Consider the following 17,760-nt stretch of genomic DNA (forward strand, 5'->3'; position numbering starts at 1 on the left):
CCTACTACCTTTTAACTGAAGTCATCAGAGATTGAACCGGAGACCTTCAGCATGCTAATCCTGCAGCCTTTCCAGGCTTTAAATAGAAAATACTAATACTAATAATAATAATAATAAATAATTTTATTTATACCCCGCCCTCCCCAGCCAAGACCAGGCTCAGGGCAGCTAACACCCAATATAAAAACAATTCATTGAAATACAGCTTAAAAAACAAGATTAAAATACAACATAAAAACATTAAAATGCAGCCTCATTTCAGTGGAAACTGAAATCAAAAACTTTTTGGGGGATGAAAACGTCAAGTCTTCACCAAGGCTGCATTGGTGACCACCAGACTGGTCCTACACGGGCCAGAAAAAAGCCAGGGAAGTTAGAATATTTATTTTAAAAATAAAAAAACGGAGGGGCAGGGTTGGGATCTCTTATATCAGGGGGTGTCAAGCTACAGGGGCCCCCAGTTGTCATTAGATTACAGTTTCCTTCATCTCTGTCCATGGGCCATGCTGGCTGCTGGGCCAATGGGAATTGGAGCACAACAGCATCCACAGAACCCCCCACAGAAACCTGCCCTATAGGTTTGCATTGACGGCATTTGATACCCCATTTTCTCCACCCAAGTAGATTCCTAAAGTAGCTCGGAGGGTAAGAAGCCATAACGGATCTTGTAGGGACAAGGTTCCTGGAGGAAGCTTTTCTCACGGCCCGGGATTTAATGATCCATTCAGCAAAGCGGCTGCATGTTAACTTTTCCGTACATAAAATGCAATTTGCAACGCAGAAAAGGTCCATAAATGCTCGTCATAAGCACCTCGGTAGCTGGCAATCCCTCACTTTTATGAAATCACGTTATGGGCCCCCATAAATGCAAGTTTTGCACTGCGATTTAATACAAACAAAATAAAAAAGGCATTGTTGACCTTCTTGCCTCTGCTGCTGGCACAGGGAGTGGACTGGGAAGAATGTCAAAGCAGAACTGATTGAACTTTCCTTGCTGTTTGCTTGTTTGTGTGTGTGTGTGTTTGGTTTTGGGAGGGAGAATGGAGGTCATTATGTAAGAGTGCTGTGAATATTTAATTACTAATTAATTTATAAATTTTGGTGCCGCCCTTTGTCCAGTGATCACAAGGCAGTTTACAAGATAATCACAGGGCGGTTTGCAATATAACATTAGGGAAAGCCCATGGGCTTCTTCCCATTGCATGTGAAGTCCTCCCACAAGCCAGAAGCCCAATGAACACAACAGAGTGCAGGTGAAGCTCTAAATCAAGTCATTACTAAATCCTGACCAGGTGTGCGCCCTGGACTAAAATATTCTATATCCAGTGGAGTTACACCCACCAGAACAATGCTGTGAATTTTGTAAATAAAAAAAGACCAGTCTTTATCAACAGAGCCCCCTCCCCAAGCCTGTATTTTAACATGCGTTTAAAGTAAAGTGGCATAAGAACGTCTCGTTAAGAACCGACATTTGCAAGGAATCAGTCTTTTAATGTGGTAGGTGACTCCCTGCATGTTAACATCAAGCAGGCATTTTTGCAGCACTGTTGTTGTTGTTTTTTACACCACCAAAAAAAGATTCTGTTTCAGCAAGCCATGGTAAACCACCAAAGTTGGAAAAACAGGGGGGAAATATAGTTGTGAATTTGACTTTTCGCCACAGGGCGGCACTGCAGTAAACATAATGAAATGGCCACAGATGCAAAGCCTGCAGCCTCCCACCGTGGCAATGAGGGCCAGCAATTCATAGCTTTTAAAAAAACCAAATTCTTCTAGGGCAGCACAAGCCAAAACACCTCTTTGGACCCTGGCCTTTTTTGTTTACTGTGTTTTAACTGCTTTGATAATTTCTCCAAAAGCTAGCTGTCCATGCTGTCAGAGGCAGTATACAATTTGTTGGGAATTGTGCCGGTCCCATGGGTTACCCAAGAGGCTAGGTCCAAGTCCGGTCCGTGGTCAAAGGTGCAACAGGGAGGCAGTCCATAGTAGCTGAAGCCGGGTGCACGGCAGGGAGTCGGGTGAAGTCAGGAACAGGCTTGCAAGCAGGGAGCCAGGGCGGGTCAGGAGCTCCGGCCGGAAAGCAGGACAGGGTTCACACAGGAACTAGCGACCAACAATGTTGCTCCCGCAACTTGGGGCCGGGGCTGGCTGGCTTTTATCTGCCCCGAGGCATAGGGCGGCCCCGATCCTCTGGTGACTCGCCTCTCCTGGGTTGGAGGCGAGCACTCCTCCTGCGGGAGCTTAGTTCCCTCTACCTCTCTGCCCTGAGCCTCTGCAGCTCAGGAGAGGCTGGAGGGTTACCGGACCCAGAGACAACCTCCTCTTCCCCTGACGGGGCTGAGAGTGGAGCACCTGCAGGCAATGGGTCCTCTTCCATCACCTCAGGAGCCAGAGCAGACTCAGCTGATGCCTGCACCTGAGGATCCAGCACAGGTGAGGACCCTTCAGGCTCATGCCCCAGCCCCGGCTCAGCTGGTTCTGGAGGCGGGGACTCCTGTGCAGGCTGGGATCCCTCAGGTTCAGCATCCGTGTTGAAATCCCAGGCCATCACAGCAATCACAATTGGGAGAGTGTTGTTGCTTGTAGGTCCTACTTGCAGGCCTTCCCATAGACATCTAGTTAGCTGCTGTGAGAGCAGGATTCTGGGCTAGAAGGGCTTTTGGACTGAACCGGAAGCCAGGCTCTTGTCACCACATCTACCAACTCCACCTGGTACGCAGGCTGAGACCCTACCTGCCCGCGGACTGTCTCACCAGAGTGGTGCATGCTCTAGTTATCTCCCGCTTGGACTACTGCAATGCGCTCTACGTGGGGCTACCTTTGAAGGTGACCCGGAAACTACAACTAATCCAGAATGCGGCAGCTAGACTGGTGACTGGGATTGGCCGCCGAGACTATATAACACCAGTCCTGAAAGACCTACATTGGCTCCCAGTACGTTTCCAAGCACAATTCAAAGTGTTGGTGTTGACCTTTAAAGCCCTAAACGGCCTCGGCCCAGTATACCTGAAGGAGCATCTCCACCCCCATCGTTCTGCCCGGACGCTGAGGTCCAGCGCCGAGGGCCTTCTGGTGGTTCCCTCATTGCGAGAAGCAAAGCTACAGGGAACCAGGCAGAGGGCCTTCTCGGTAGTGGCGCCCTCCCTGTGGAACGCCCTCCCATCAGATGTCAAAGTGATAAACAACTACCTGACATTTAGAAGACATCTTAAGGCAGCCCTGTTCAGGGAAGTTTTTAATGTGTGACATTTTAGTGTATTATTTCTGTGGAAGCCGCCCAGAGTGGCTGGGGAAACCCAGCGAGATGGGAGGGGTACAAATAATAAATTATTATTATTACTATTATTTCCTGTGCTACACCTTTTTTCAGCACTTTACCGTCCTCTCAAGGCTTCCGTTTCCACGGCACAGGATGGATGGGCAGTGGAGGGATGCTTGATGACAGTAGGAGGTTTGCCCTTCTCTGCATGGGTATCATTATGGCATCGCAGTGATGATAAGGCTAACAGATTTCTCGTTTTCTTTCTCTGCAGAAAGTCACCAACCATATTTTGGGAAGAAAAGTACCTTGGGAGTGATGTCGAAAACAAGCAAGCAACCTTTTATTTCAATAAAACCTATCACACCTACTGAATATTTCACCACCTTCCCTGTTTGAGATGAAAAGTGTGTGAACAGATTACTCGGGTGGTTTTCCAATTATGCAAAAGAGGTTTCATTAATGTTAATTAGTATTTTGAGGTGTCCTTCCTAGCATAATCTGACTGCTTCTACATATTTTGAATCTCACAAGGATTAAAAACAGGTTTTCGATAAATAATTGACTTTTAGTAGTGTGCATTTACTCTCCGAGATCATAGTATCTTAGAATTAATTTATCAGAACAATGCAATCAGTGGGTTTTGTTTGTTTGTATATGTGTGTGTGTGTGTTTATTTATTTGATACTTGAATTTTGGGGTGTTTTGTACTTTTTTATAGTTGAGTTGCTCCCCTGTATCTTTGTTTTTCTACTACTGAAAAAATTAAATATCTGAAGACTCTGACTTCCAGTACTTCTACTTCTCGTTTTCTTTTGGCGTGGCTCCATGTGAGGGTATACAGGGTGTTAGGAGAGGGGTAGTACTTCTGGCGGGGCACATGTCATGCTCCTTCTGGGGTAGTCTGTTGACCTTTGGTCCCCACTCTGCACTCAGCTCTCACCTGTGGCTCCTAGAAACTGCCAGCAGGCGGCAGCAGCCACACCTAGGGAACGGCTTCGACTGGCCGGCAAAAGCAGGTGATGGGAGCTGATGGGTCTCAAACCCTCTGTGAGTCAGGGGCTTCCCCTGTATGAAGACAGGCTTCTGTAGTTTGAGCAGATGAGACCAATAGTGGGTCTGATGGTTAAGAAGGGAGTTTCTGCCCATGTTGTAGAGGGAGGCAGGTGAGGCTTGTCAGCCAGGGAAGGGAGCCCATCTAGGAGAAGGAAGACTCTGAACCTCAACCTCCGCTGCCTTGCGGGATATCTTTGGAAGGAGAACAGATTAAGGGTTAAGCCCTGCATGATGAGAGGCAGGACTGAGATTTGGATATGCTTCGAGGTTCAGACTGTGGGAAGCCGTAAAATCAAAATTACAATTCGGAAGACAATTTGATCTTTTTTTTAATTTAATTTATTTTTTTTATTGGATTATGATTTGATATGTTAATTGGATGTTTTTTATTGGAAAATTAATAAATGCTCTAACAAAAAAAAAAGAGCTAAGCCCAACATAAGTGGGGTCCCTAAGAAAGTTGGACGGCGCCTGGTACACCTCCTTCTGGCAGCTCCTACCGCCAGGCTGGTGCCAGGCATCTTGCTCTGCTTTCCTGTGGACCCCATCAGTGAGGCCGAGAGAGAGGTCTTGTCAACTGGGCAGCCCAGGACCTCCAGGCTTGCCCCTCAGGGAGGTCACTTTGGTGCTGCTAACACAGCAGTTTGACTTCACCCCCGAAGGCGCACTCCGTTGTCTCTTGATGCAGGCGGATGCCAACCAGCCAGCTCCATGTGGGAGGCAGGGGAAAGAGATTTCTGGTTTCTTTTTTTCTTTCTTTTTTATTGATAAAGCAAGAAAAAAAATGAAAAAACACAAATACCAAATTACACACAGGAATAACCATAGACACATAATTTTCTTAACAAACAATAAAACATAAATTGGTCTAAAGACCCAACCTCCCATCTATTCCATATTTCGAGTTCATATTACTTATTGCCAATACACACTTTTATCATAATTAAACTTTTTCTTAATATATCTAATTTCTTATTTCTACCTTGCAACTATTACTGAAGTTCCTTGAATGCTGCAACAGAATTTAAACTACTATATGTTTCAAATATTCTTTGAAAACCTCCCATTTTGAGACAAATTCCTGTTTTGATTTATTCTTTATTTTTTCTGATAGACCGTCTAATTCAGCATATTCTGTCAGCTTTTGGATCCAATCTTGTATAGAGGGGATTTCATTACTCTTCCATTTTGCCACAATAAGAACTCTTGCTGCCGCCGTAGCATATAAAAAGATACCCTTCCTCTTTTCTGGTTTCCAAGGTTTCTGCAGCTAGGCTTAAAGGTAAAGGTACCCCTGCCCGTACAGGCCAGTCTTGACAGACTCTAGGGTTGTGCGCCCATCTCACTCATGAGGCCGGGGGCCAGCGCTGTCCGGAGACACTTCCGGGTCACGTGGCCAGCGTGACAAAGCTGCATCTGGCGAGCCAGTGCAGCACACGGAACGCCGTTTACCTTCCCGCTGGTAAGCGGTCCCTATTTATCTACTTGCACCCGGGGGTGCTTTCGAACTGCTAGGTTGGCAGGCGCTGGGACCGAGCAGCGGGAGCGCACCCCGCCACGGGGATTTGAACCGCCGACCTTTCGATCGGCAAGCCCTAGGCACTGAGGCTTTTACCCACAGCGCTACCCGCGTCCTTCATTAAAGTCATGCTCATTCATCTTTAACCTGGCTTTTGGTACTTGAGATGTTTACTTTCAGGAACCACCTTATTTCTGTGATTGTGTTTTAAACTGTGATAAGGATAATAATGTTGAACATACCAACGTAAAAAACTTTCTGTTTCACTGCTCCTTACTAAGGATATGTTTGAGGTTCCTCACAGCTGCTTTCCTTTTCTTCTTGATTGCATCTCACGCTTCCTTCCCTCCGAACTGCGTGGGCTCTCCTTTGGGCAAAGTATCCTCTTTTTTTATAGGGTTGAATCCTGGCCAAAGGCAGCTGTGCATCGTTCCGTGAGTTGCCTGTGCGCACACCGAGGACATTGCGAAAAGCAGGGTGGGGTTCAGCTTGATGGGGCTTGGAAGTAGCTGGAGCTGTGCAGGGCCCCATCCATTCCTCCACGGGAGGGTTGAATCTTCCTCTTTTGGGATTGGTTTGAACAAGGGAAAACAAATTTCCATGGCAGATTGAAGAGAGGTCCACTACGGCAGGTCTGTGCTAGTACGCAGCAGATTCATCGTGCAAAACTAAGTACATGTTTAATCCACACAGGAACTTTCTATATTCCTGCAAACAATAGCCATAACAGCATATAAATCTTAATTTAATTGCTGTTTAATTGTAAATGCTGACCTCTTATTAGGTTGGCTAAACCAGGTGAGGGTAGCCGATGGGTCTTAAATCCTCAGCGAGTTAGGGACTATCCCCTGCAAACAAAGACAGACTCTGGCAGATTAAGCGGATGAGACTAATAGTGGGTCAAGAAGGCGGTTTCTACACCTGCTGTAGAAGGAAATGGAGGGAATAAACCCTGAGGAACAATCCAAACCCCCTAAGGCTAAGGAGTTAACCCTGTACAAATCTGGAGTCCCTAAGATGGTTGGATGACGTCTTCTGTTCCTCCTTCCGGCAACTTCTTCAGCCAAGCTGGTTCCAAATGTATAACCGTATTTTTCGCTCTATAGGACGCACTTCTTCCCCTCCAAAAATTAAGGGGAAATGTGTGTGCGTCCTATGGAGCGAATGCAGGCTCCTTGGCTTCAGCGATAGCAACGTGAAGCCTCCAAAGCGCAGAGAGAGCGCTCCCTCTGTGCTCCGGAGGTTTCGTGTTGCTTTCGCTGAAGCCTGGAGAGCAAGAGGGATCAGTGCGCACCGACCCCTCTCGCTCTCCAGGCTTCAGGGATAGCCGCCGGAAGCCTTTGGAGTGCAGCATGAGCTCGCGCTGTGCTCTGAAGGCTTCGGGTCAGCGAAAGGAACCCGAAGCCTTTGGAGCGCAGCACGAGTTCCCGCTGCGCTCCAAAGGCTTCAGGCGGCTATCCCTGAAGCCTTTGGAGCGCAGCGGGAACTCACGTTGTGCTCCAAAGGCTTCGGGTTCCTTTTGCTGAAGCCGGGAGAGCAAGACTCTCCCAGCTTCAGCAGAGAGGGAGAGCTGCGCAGCGCCCCTTCAGCGAAGTGGGAGGAGAAATGGAAGGGGCTCCGTTTCTCTTGCTGCTTCACTGAAGGGGCGCTGAGCAGAGAGGGGGAGATTTTTTTTTTCTTGTTCTTCCCCTCTAAAACAAGGTGCGTCCTATGGAGCGAAAAATACGGTATTTTGCTTTCATTGGGACAACACCAGCAAAGCCCCAAAAGGCAGGGGGATCTTGCCGTCCGGACAGCCCAGGACCTCCAGACACACTGCCCAGGTTTGCGCCCTGCAGAAGTCACTTGGTTGCTGCATCCCAAGTTTGCATTTCCAGCATGTTCACACTCCTCTCTCAGCAATGTCTACACTGGCTTGGCGATGTCCACAGCATGGAAGATGGCAGGATCCCCAAGGACGCGCTCTGTGGGGAGCTGGCTTCAGGTACCAGGCCCGTTGGCAGACCGACTCTGCGTTACAGAGATGTCTGCAAATGTTACATGAAGGCCGGTAACACCAACTCTGCCGTGCGAGAATCCCTTGCCGGCGACCGCACTGCCTGGAGACAGACAGCAATGACCAGAGGAGCTCAGAGAGAAGAAAGGCCATGGTGCATCTGCAGCAGCACAACCAGACACCTTAATCTGCCCCAGCTGCAACAAAACATGTCTCTCCTGTATCAGTCTCTAATCCAACAGTTTAGCTTCACCCCCAGAGGCACTCTGCATTGTCTCTTGAGAGATGGGTGCCAACAGAACCATAAATCATCCATACTGTGATATTTCCAGTTCATCCCCTTGCACAGCACAAGTGATCTAGTCTTCTAACTGCTTTGCTCTTTCACAGCAGGGGACTACTGACCTGATTAAACGTGACAAAAGTGGAAAGCAAGATACTAGAAGAAAGGCGGGTGTTTGCCTTTAACTGAGAAGTCTTTCTGTTTTCTGAACTCAGATGCACGAAGTGAGATATCTGACTCTTATCTAAAGACATCTTGAAAGAGGGAGGAGGAGGGAGAAACTGCACTAGGGCTCTCTTTACACCCATATGAAGTTGGAATGCTCGCTTACCCACAGAGAACGCAGCCTGACTCTGTAAACAGGAAAAACATCCGAAGGCATGTCAGCTGAATTAGCACATGCAACCCGTGAGCGCTCCAGCCTGCCAGATACTTCTGGCCTAAACTCCCTTGAGTTTGCAAGTTGTACTTGCGAGTAATCTTTTATAGGGGATTTCATCTGTCACACTGAAACCCCTGTTCTCTTGCACCGGCGATAGGATTTTATGCTGCAAAAGCGGAATTGCATAAAAGAGCGTTGGGAGTTCACCAGCTGTTCAGTAGCACGATCCATGAAGTTTGCTGCCTGCAAAGTCTTCAAAGATGGCAGTGCGGTAGTACAATGGTACTGCAGGTTACAGACACTTCAGGTTACAGACTCTGCTAACCCAGAAATAGTACCTCAGGTTAAGAACTTTGCTTCAGGATGAGAACAGAAATCGCGTGGCGGGAGGCCCCATTAGCTAAAGTGGTGCTTCAGATTAAGAACAGTTTCAGGTTAAGAACGGACCTCCAGAATGAATTAAGTACTTAATCCGAGGTACCACTGTACTAGTTTGAGACACCAGCTTTGAACGACGAAGGCCTTCCTCATCTGGTGCTACTGATGTGAGATCTTTCTGCGCTGTCGTTTGGTGGTTTAATTCTAAACCAGAAGTGATGTGAACTGTACACTCTTAAGAGCCTCCCAGAGAGGAGGAAGGGGGGGGGAGAGTATGGACCTAGGATCGTGGTGGTTTGAGACAGGACACACCCCAGAAGATGAAAGAAACTGGGAAATAATGGATGATGAAGAACCATGAGCAAGATAGCAGTGAACAGAGACAGGAGTTGGATGTGTTAGAAACAGCAGCCAAGTGACCTGGTGTCTCTGGAGAGCTCCCTCCTTCCTCTTGCACCAGACATGCCCTTCAGTCTCGGAGCAGAAAGCCAAACAGAGACAGAGAGATTCCCTTGGCAGCCACCATAGGCCACAGTAGGCATTTGAGCAAAATGCCTAGGAAGTAACTGCCAGGGGGGTGGAACAACAATCTGAGCAGCATCGACTCAAAATGTGAGGCTGTAATTCCACATCTTCCTGTGTTTCTGTATAATAATAATAATAATAATAATAATAATAATAATAATAATAATAATAATAAATTATTTATACCCTGCCCATCTGGCTGGGTTTCCCCAGCCACTCTGGGCAGCTTCCAACAAAAGATTAAAATACAGTGGTCTGTTAAACATTAAAAGCTTCCCTAAACAGGGCTGCCTTCAGATGTCTTCTAAAAGTCTGGTAGTTGTTGTTCTCTTTGACATCTTAGAATCATAGAATCATAGAGTTGGAATAGACCACAAGGGCCATCGAGTCCAACCCCCTGCCAAGCAGGCAACACCATCAGAGCACTCCTCTGCTTAAAGACCTCCAAAGAAGGAGACTCCACCACACTCCTTGGCAGCAAATTCCACTGTCGAACAGCTCTTACTGTCAGGAAGTTCTTCCTAATGTTTAGGTGGAATCTTCTTTCTTGTAGTTTGGATCCATTGCTCCGTGTCCGCTTCTCTGGAGCAGCAGAAAACAACCTTTCTCCCTCCTCTATATGACATCCTTTTATATATTTGAACATGGCTATCATATCACCCCTTAACCTCCTCTTCTCCAGGCTAAACATGCCCAGCTCCCTTAGCCGTTCCTCATCTTGCGGGAGGGCGTTCCACAGGGCGGGTGCCACCACCGAGAAGGCCCTCTGCCTGGTTCCCTGTGACCTCACTTCTCGCAGGGAGGGAACCGCCAGAAGGCCCTCGGAGCTGGACCTCAGTGTCCGGGCGGAGCGATGGGGGTGGAGACGCTCCTTCAGGTATACTGGGCCGAGGCCGTTTAGGGCTTTAAAGGTCAGCACCAACACTGTAGATTAAGAGGAGTGAAAAAGCTCTCCCCGAGTCTCCGATTTCACTAGGCAGATAGCCAGTGAGCTCTTGACGGCACCTCCTGACAGCCTATCAAAGCCCACAATTCTGTTTAAGGGATTCTTCTAATCTAATGATGGGGAACCAGTAGCCCTCCAGGTATTGGACTACAATATCCATCATCCCTGAAACTTCCTGGCTGGGGCAGATGGGAGTTGTAATCCAACAGCGTCTTGAGGGCCACAGAGCCCAACCCTGTGCAAAGCACCGCCTACTCCCAGAATCTCAGGAGAGATTTGCACCTTCCTTCTAAGTGATTCAGTCTTTCAGCTGGGCATGGAATAGATCAAGGGGACAGCAAGCCTGGACTTAATTTTAAGTGATGCCCAGGACCTGATGCAAGGTGTTAAGTGTTGTCGAATCCGTTGGCAACTGTGACCATAGTGCTATTAAATTACCGTATTTTTTGCTCTATAAGACTCACTTTTTCCCTCCTAAAAAGTAAGGGGAAATGTGTGTGCGTCTTATGGAGCGAATGCAGGCTGTGCAGCTATCCCAGAAGCCAGAACAGCAAGGGGGATTGCTGCTTTCACTGCGCAGCGATCCCTCTTGCTGTTCTGGCTTCTGAGATTCAGAATATTTTTTTCCTTGTTTTCCTCCTCCAAAAACTAGGTGCGTCTTGTGGTCTGGTGCGTCTTATAGAGCGAAAAATACGGTAAATTAAATGGCCAACTGCCGAGAAAATCTAGCACGGTCACGTTTGATTTCAAAACAGGAAGCTTCCTCAAAATGGGGACTGGCAGAAAACGGAAGTTGCAAAAGCAAAACCAAGAGAGTCACTCACTCCAAAAATGCTTGAATATTGTTGGAAGGTGCAATATGAGGAGCTCAGTTGGGGGTTTGTACCACAGATCATGGCAGCTACCACCAGGGCCAAGACAAGGCTGACATGGTTCAGAAGCGGAATCAAAGGAGCTATTAGATGCAAGAAGGCTTCCTGAGGAAAATATGGAAGTCTTGCCCAAATGAGGAACATAAACATTGGCCAAAGAAATGCAAGCAGACAAAAAGGGATGCTAAAAAAATAATATTGAGGAGCATGTTGCTAAAAACATAAGCACCAACCAGTTGTTTATATGCATTAGTAGCAGGAGACTGGCTAGGGAAGTGTTTGGACCCTTGGCTGATGAGGGAATCAAAGTAGATTTGGAGATTGCAGAGAAGCTGAATGAATTATTTGCATCTGTCTCCACAGCAGAAGAAACAGGGCAAACCCCTGTGGCAGAAGTTAACTTTTGCCAGAATACTTGTGCACATTCAGAATGCCAGAATACTATATACACATATAATTGTTATTGAATTTTCTGTTTTACAATTTAGAATACTCATTTAAACATCCTTAAAATATCAATGACTTCCCTTCTTCTCTTTCCGTGGTTCATTTTGCATATCATAAATCCCTGCATATTTTACATAAACTAAACCATTCAATATTCCATTATTACATCCATCAAGACTCATTTACACTGTTGGAATTTATCTTAATACTGCCCTCGTTTTCAAGTGTACACAGTTCCCCCCCCCCCAAACATATATTCAATAAAAAAAATTCCAGTCTTCTCTAAATGTACGTTCTTCTTGTTCTCTTACTCTATATGTTAAGTTGATGGAATATGTGCAGCCTGCAGACTTAAGTTCCCATTCTTCTTTGAATTGGGACCTCTGTCGTTTTCCATTTGGGGGCTAACAAAACACGTGAGCCCATGACACTATAATGGCTTGGTTTCTCATGGTTGTGAAGCGAGCCTCACCAACTTCGGGCATGTTCAACGGTGCTCCTGCAGATGATGTCGGTGACTGAGCTGGGCTCAGGTGTTCAAGGCTTTGTAAATAATAATAATAATAATAATAATAATAATAATAATAATAATAATAATAATTTATTTATACCCCACCCCTCTGGCTGGGCTTCCCCAGCCACTCTGGGTAGCTTCCAACAAAATATCAAAATACCGTAATACATCAAACATTAATAATATAATAATAATAATAATTTATTATTTGTACCCCGCCCATCTGGCTGGGTTCCCCAGCCACTCTGGGTGGCTTCCAACAAAGATGAAAAATACACTAAAATGTCACATATTAAAAACTTCCCTGAACAGGGCTGCCTTCAGATGTCTTCTGAATGTCAGGTAGTTGTTTATCGCTTTGACATCTGGTGGGAGGGTGTTCCACAGGGCGGGCGCCACTACCGAGAAGGCCCTCTGCCTGGTTCCCTGTAGCTTTGCTTCTCGCAGGGAGGGAACTGCCAGAAGGCCCTCGGAGCTGGACCTCAGTGTCCGGGCAGAACGATGGGGGTGGAGACACTCCTTCAGGTCTACTGGGCCGAGGCTGTTTAGGGCTTTCAAGGTCAGCACCAACACTTTGAATTATGCTCGGAAACGTACTGGGAGCCAATGTAGGTCTTTCTTAAAAGCTTCCCTAAACAGGGCTGCATTCAGTTGTCTTCTAAAAGTCTGCTACAGTGGTACCTCGGGTTAAGAACTTAATTCATTCCGGAGGTCTGTTCTTAACCTGAAACTGTTCTTAACCTGAAGCACCACTTTAGCTAATGGGGCCTCCTGCTGCCACCACGCCGCCACCGCGCAATTTCTGTTCTCATCCTGAAGCAAAGGTCTTAACCCAAGGTAATATTCTGGGTTAGCGGAGTCTGTAAGCTAAAGCGTATGTAACCTGAAGCGTATGTAACCCGAGGTACCACTGTAGTTGTTTATCTCTTTGACATCTGGTGAGAGGGTGTTCCGCAGGGCAGGTGCCACTACCGAGAAGGCCCTCAGCCTGGTTCCCTGTAACTTGGCTTCTCACAGGGGGGGAATCGCCAGAAGGCCCTCAGCACTAGATCTCAGTGTCTGGGCTGAACGATGGGGGTGGAGACGCTCCTTCAGGTATACTGGGCCAAGGCCGTTTAAGGGCTTTAAAGGTCAGCACCAACACTTTGAATTGTGCTTGGAAATGTACAAGGGCCTTGAACCTGTCTCAGTAGCAAGTGGGCACACATTCTCAGCTAACCACTGAATTCTGCGCCGGTGGGAGCATCCAAACCAGGTATCTGCAGGTATCTGCTGCCTGGGGTCCTTCTGTGAAATGCCTGCGTCCTAAATGAGTCTATAGTTTGCGGTCCTTAATTTATTATAGCATTGCTGGGCCTGCCCAGCAGTATGGAGGAATCCCACCTGTATCTTCAAAAGCTTACGCAGCTATTTCAAAACTCGGCCTGCAGATGAAATTGACCTCTTTTCTGGAGATAACCACTTCCCTTCCGGTGGTGATGAGCCACTGACTCACCAGTTTTCTGAAAACATGTCAGTGTTTCTTCCTTTCATCTGCATCATCCCTCTTTCCGTTCTCTAGCTGCTGCTGTTTTTCATCATACTTGCAGGATGTCCACTTCCGAGGGTGGGGTTGAGAGAAAGCGTGAAAGGGTAACTTCTGCCCTGAGAAGCAACAAAAAATAATTGAATTTTCCATCAGACCTTTCTGTGGCCCTTGAAGTGGTGATATAGGAGACTGCACACATCCATCTCTGCTGCTCTTCCCACCTCCCAAATCTCCCCAAATGGCTTATGTGCTACAAAACACATGCATGGGGTTTGGCTTCAGCAACATTTAGCACCTTGCAGAATCTTTTAAATATTCCTTTTATTCTATTTTTTAAAATATCTGATTTCTAGCTCTTATGGGCAGGGGCCAGGAGATATCTAAGACTGCATCTTGAGCAGTGGTTCTCTTAAGTTATCTCCCGCTTGGACTACTGCAACGTGCTCTACGTGGGGCTACCTTTGAAGGTGACTTGGAAACTGCTACTAATCCAGAATGCGGCAGCCAGACTGGTGACTGGGAGTGGCCACCGAGACCATATAAGACCGGTCCTGAAAGACCTACACTGGCTTCCAGTACGTTTCCGAGCACAATTCAAAGTGCTGGTGTCGACCTTTAAAGCCCTAAATGGCCTCGGTCCAGGATACCTGAAGGAGCGTCTCCACCCCATCCTTCAACCTGGACCCCGAGGTCCAGCGCCGAGGGCCTTCTGGCGGTTCCCTCCTTGCAATAAATGAGGTTACAGGGAACCAGACAGAGGGCCTTCTCGGTAGTGGCACCTGCCCTGTGGAACGCCCTCCCATCAGATGTCAAGGAAATAAACAACTATCTGACTTTTAGAAGACATCTGAAGGCAGCCCTGTTTAGGGAAGCTTTTAATGTTTAATGCTGTATCATGTTTTTAATATTTGGTTGGAAGCCGCCCAAAGTGGCTGGGGAAACCCAGCCAGATGGGTGGGGTATAAATAATAAAGTATTATTTATTTATGTATGTATGTATGTATGTATGTATGTATTTATTTATTTATTTATTTATTTATTTATTTATTTTTATATTTATTATTAACTTCTTTTCCGTCAGAAAAATCGGGCGGATCGCTTAATGATTTTTCTGTCTCTGGTGGCAATCGTAATGCACGACACTAGATGCTGTGTGCTTTTTAATTGAACAAAGATTAAGCATCTTAATTCTTTAAACTGAAGCCCACCGAGGGACTTTGGGCCAGTTGTTCACTCTCAACCTATCGTACCTCACAAAGTTGTTGTGGGAATGAAAGGAGGAGGGGGGAAACAATGTGTGCCATCTTGGAGAAAGAGGGTGAGATATAAATGCCATTATTATTATTATTATTATTATTATTATTATTTAGCCACCCATCTGATGGAGTTGCCCCAGCCACTCTGGGCAGCTCCCAGGAAATTAAAACACAGTGCGACATCGAAAACTTCCCTGTACAGCGCTGCCTTCAGGTGTATTTTGAAAGTCAGATAGTTATTTCCTTGACATCTGGTGGGAGGGCGTACCACAGGGCAGGCACCACTACCAAGAAGGCCCTCTGCCTGGTTCCCTGTAGCTTCACTTCTCGCAGGGAAGGAACTGCCAGAGGGCCTCTGTGAAAATCAAAACAAAGGAGCGACACCAAGAAATGTGCAGATCGGTGCAGATGTGAGGCTTGCATATGGGGCTCTTTCCCAGGTAAACGTGCCTAGGAAACCACTTGGGCTTTGAAGGAGAACCTTCCCACCGGCGGTGTGAAATATCACAGCGGAAACGCCAAACAGAAGAATGTGAGGTTTTGGCAGCTTTCGGGCCTTTGTGAATATTGGCTGCAACTGCACCTGAGAAAAATGAATTGAGCGGAAAACTGGGAGCGTGCGAATGCACAAGCCCAGCAAATAAATAGATCTGGGAAGGCACACTGTGCAATTCCGTACATCTTGACATTTCTCGCTCTTGGCAAAGCTGCTAAACTTGCTGCCTGCTAATCTCCTTTCTCTCCTTGGCAAGGTAAACATGGCTTGATTCCCCGCCGGGAATCACAAGTCTCTCCATCGTTCGGTCCACCAGCTCAGTTAACGGGAAACAAAAATTAGTACAGTTGTACCTCGGAAGTCGAACGGAATCCGTTCCTGAAGTCCATTCGACTTCTGAAATGTTCGGAAACCAAAGCACGGCTTCTGATTGGCTGCAGGAAGCTTCTGCAGCCAATTGGAAGCCCCGAAGAACATTCGAAAACTGGAACACTCACTTCCGGTATTCGATCGTTTAGGAGCTGGAACATTCGATTCCCAAGGTGTTCAGGAGCCAAGGTACAACTGTACATGATTTACCCAGTGCTTTTTTTTCTGGGGGTACGCATACCCCTAAACATTTTGTGAATCTTTGTTGCTGTTGTTTAGTCGTTTAGTTGTCTCTGACTCTTCGTGACCCCCTGGACCAGAGCACGCCAGGCACTCCTGTCTTCCACAGTTTGGTCAAACTCATGCTGGTAGCTTCGAGAACACTGTCCAACCATCTCGTCCTCCGTCGCCCCCTTCTCCTTGCGCCCTCCATCTTTCCCAACATCAGGGTCTTTTCCAGGGTGTCTTCTCTTCTCATGAGGTGGCCAAAGTCTTGGAGCCTCAGCTTCAGGATCTGTCCTTCCAGTGAGCACTCAGGGCTGATTTCCTTCAGAATGGAGAGGTTTAATCTTCTTGCAGTCCATGGGACTCTCCAGAGTCTCCTCCAGCACCAGAATTCAAAAGCATCAATTCTTCGGTGATCAGCCTTCTTTATGGTCCAGCTCTCACTTCCCTACATCACTACTGGGAAAACCATAGCTTTAACTATACGGACCTTTGTCGGCAAGGTGATGTCTCTGCTTTTTAAGATGCTGTCTAGGTTTGTCATTGCTTTTCTCCCAAGAAAAGCAATGACAAACCTAGACAGCATACTTTTGTCCATTTATTGTATTTATTTTTCCCAATATGAACTATAAAATGGTGATTTTTCTCGAGTTCAAATGAGAGTACCCTCAAACATTTTTTAAAGGAAAATAGCACTGGATTTACCCATGCATGCTTTGGCAATTTTCCTGCCCTTTCACAATGGGTGGGTGCTCCTTAAGAGCTCTGAGCCAATGGTTGCGGCCTCTTCTCGGCCAGTTAACCAGAGCAGTGTGGTGTTCTTGTTCCTTGTGGCTTTTTTTGTGTGTATGTGCAAAGGTCTGTTTCTTTGTGCTGATCCCAGATCTGGTGCAGAGAAAGCCGCACGTGTGATGAGCTTCCCAGAGCCATCTGATCCACTGGGTTGGAAACAGGATACTGGGTGGGCCGGGCAGACCAACAGTTAGGGTCTGATCCTGCTGAGTGCTCCATACACTTTTTTTTTTGTACAGTGAGATGAGATCATTGTAACAGCCGCTGAATCACTGTTCTGACCACCAGTGTATCAGCTCAGGAAATGGGTGGGGCTGCGTGGTACGAACTGCCTTTCCATTCTCCATCTCTCAGCAAAAAACGCTAGATAATAAATCCGGCTGCTTGTTTCTACATTAGCACTTTTTCCTCTCTTTTTTTGCATTTAAGGTTTTGTGGTGGCCTGTTCCGTTTATTTCTGGTCCACCGACTGCAATAAAGAGATGATGATAATGATGGTTTGCGAGGAAGGAAGAATTGCAAGCCCGCCTGAGAGGTCAGCTTGCTTGTGGCAAGGAAGGAGCTGGCAAAGGCGATGTGTGTTTTTTGGACGGCACACTTGGAAAGGAAAATAGGGCACGGGTTTAAATGCTTCCTGAAACCTCTTCTAGACGTACACACCCCCTGGCACCAGCTGGGAGAGGCTCGGAGCAGGACTTTGACCCAGGGTGCAGGAATCACATACAGTGGTACCTCGGGTTACAGATGCTTTGGGTTACAGACGCTTCAGGTTACAGACATTTCCAGAATATAAGATAAAAAACAAATGAAATAAAACCTACATACAACAACAACAGTGTTTTGTGTTGTGTAGGCTCCTGTTATGCAAGTAATGGGCCTTGCCTGCTAGCCTGCTCCCTAAAATATCACTGGTTTGC

The 17,760-nt window shown here is 46.8% G+C and overlaps 1 protein-coding gene across 3 annotated transcripts in view; it reads left to right on the plus strand.

Moving 5' to 3' along the window:
* ALMS1 (ALMS1 centrosome and basal body associated protein) overlaps positions 1-4,045 on the plus strand; it is a 73,949-nt gene extending 69,904 nt beyond the window's left edge. For all 3 annotated transcript variants that reach the window (XM_028744302.2, XM_077933716.1, XM_077933715.1), the window contains exon 19: positions 3,534-4,045. In XM_028744302.2, coding sequence (XP_028600135.2) covers positions 3,534-3,578 — 45 coding nt within the window. In that variant the 3' untranslated portion in view covers positions 3,579-4,045. The remainder of the gene's footprint in view (positions 1-3,533) is intronic.
* Positions 4,046-17,760: the final 13,715 nt, after the last annotated feature.

This window comes from Podarcis muralis, chromosome 9 (genome assembly GCF_964188315.1).
Source record: "Podarcis muralis chromosome 9, rPodMur119.hap1.1, whole genome shotgun sequence".
In the NCBI taxonomy this organism is placed as follows: domain Eukaryota; kingdom Metazoa; phylum Chordata; class Lepidosauria; order Squamata; family Lacertidae; genus Podarcis; species Podarcis muralis.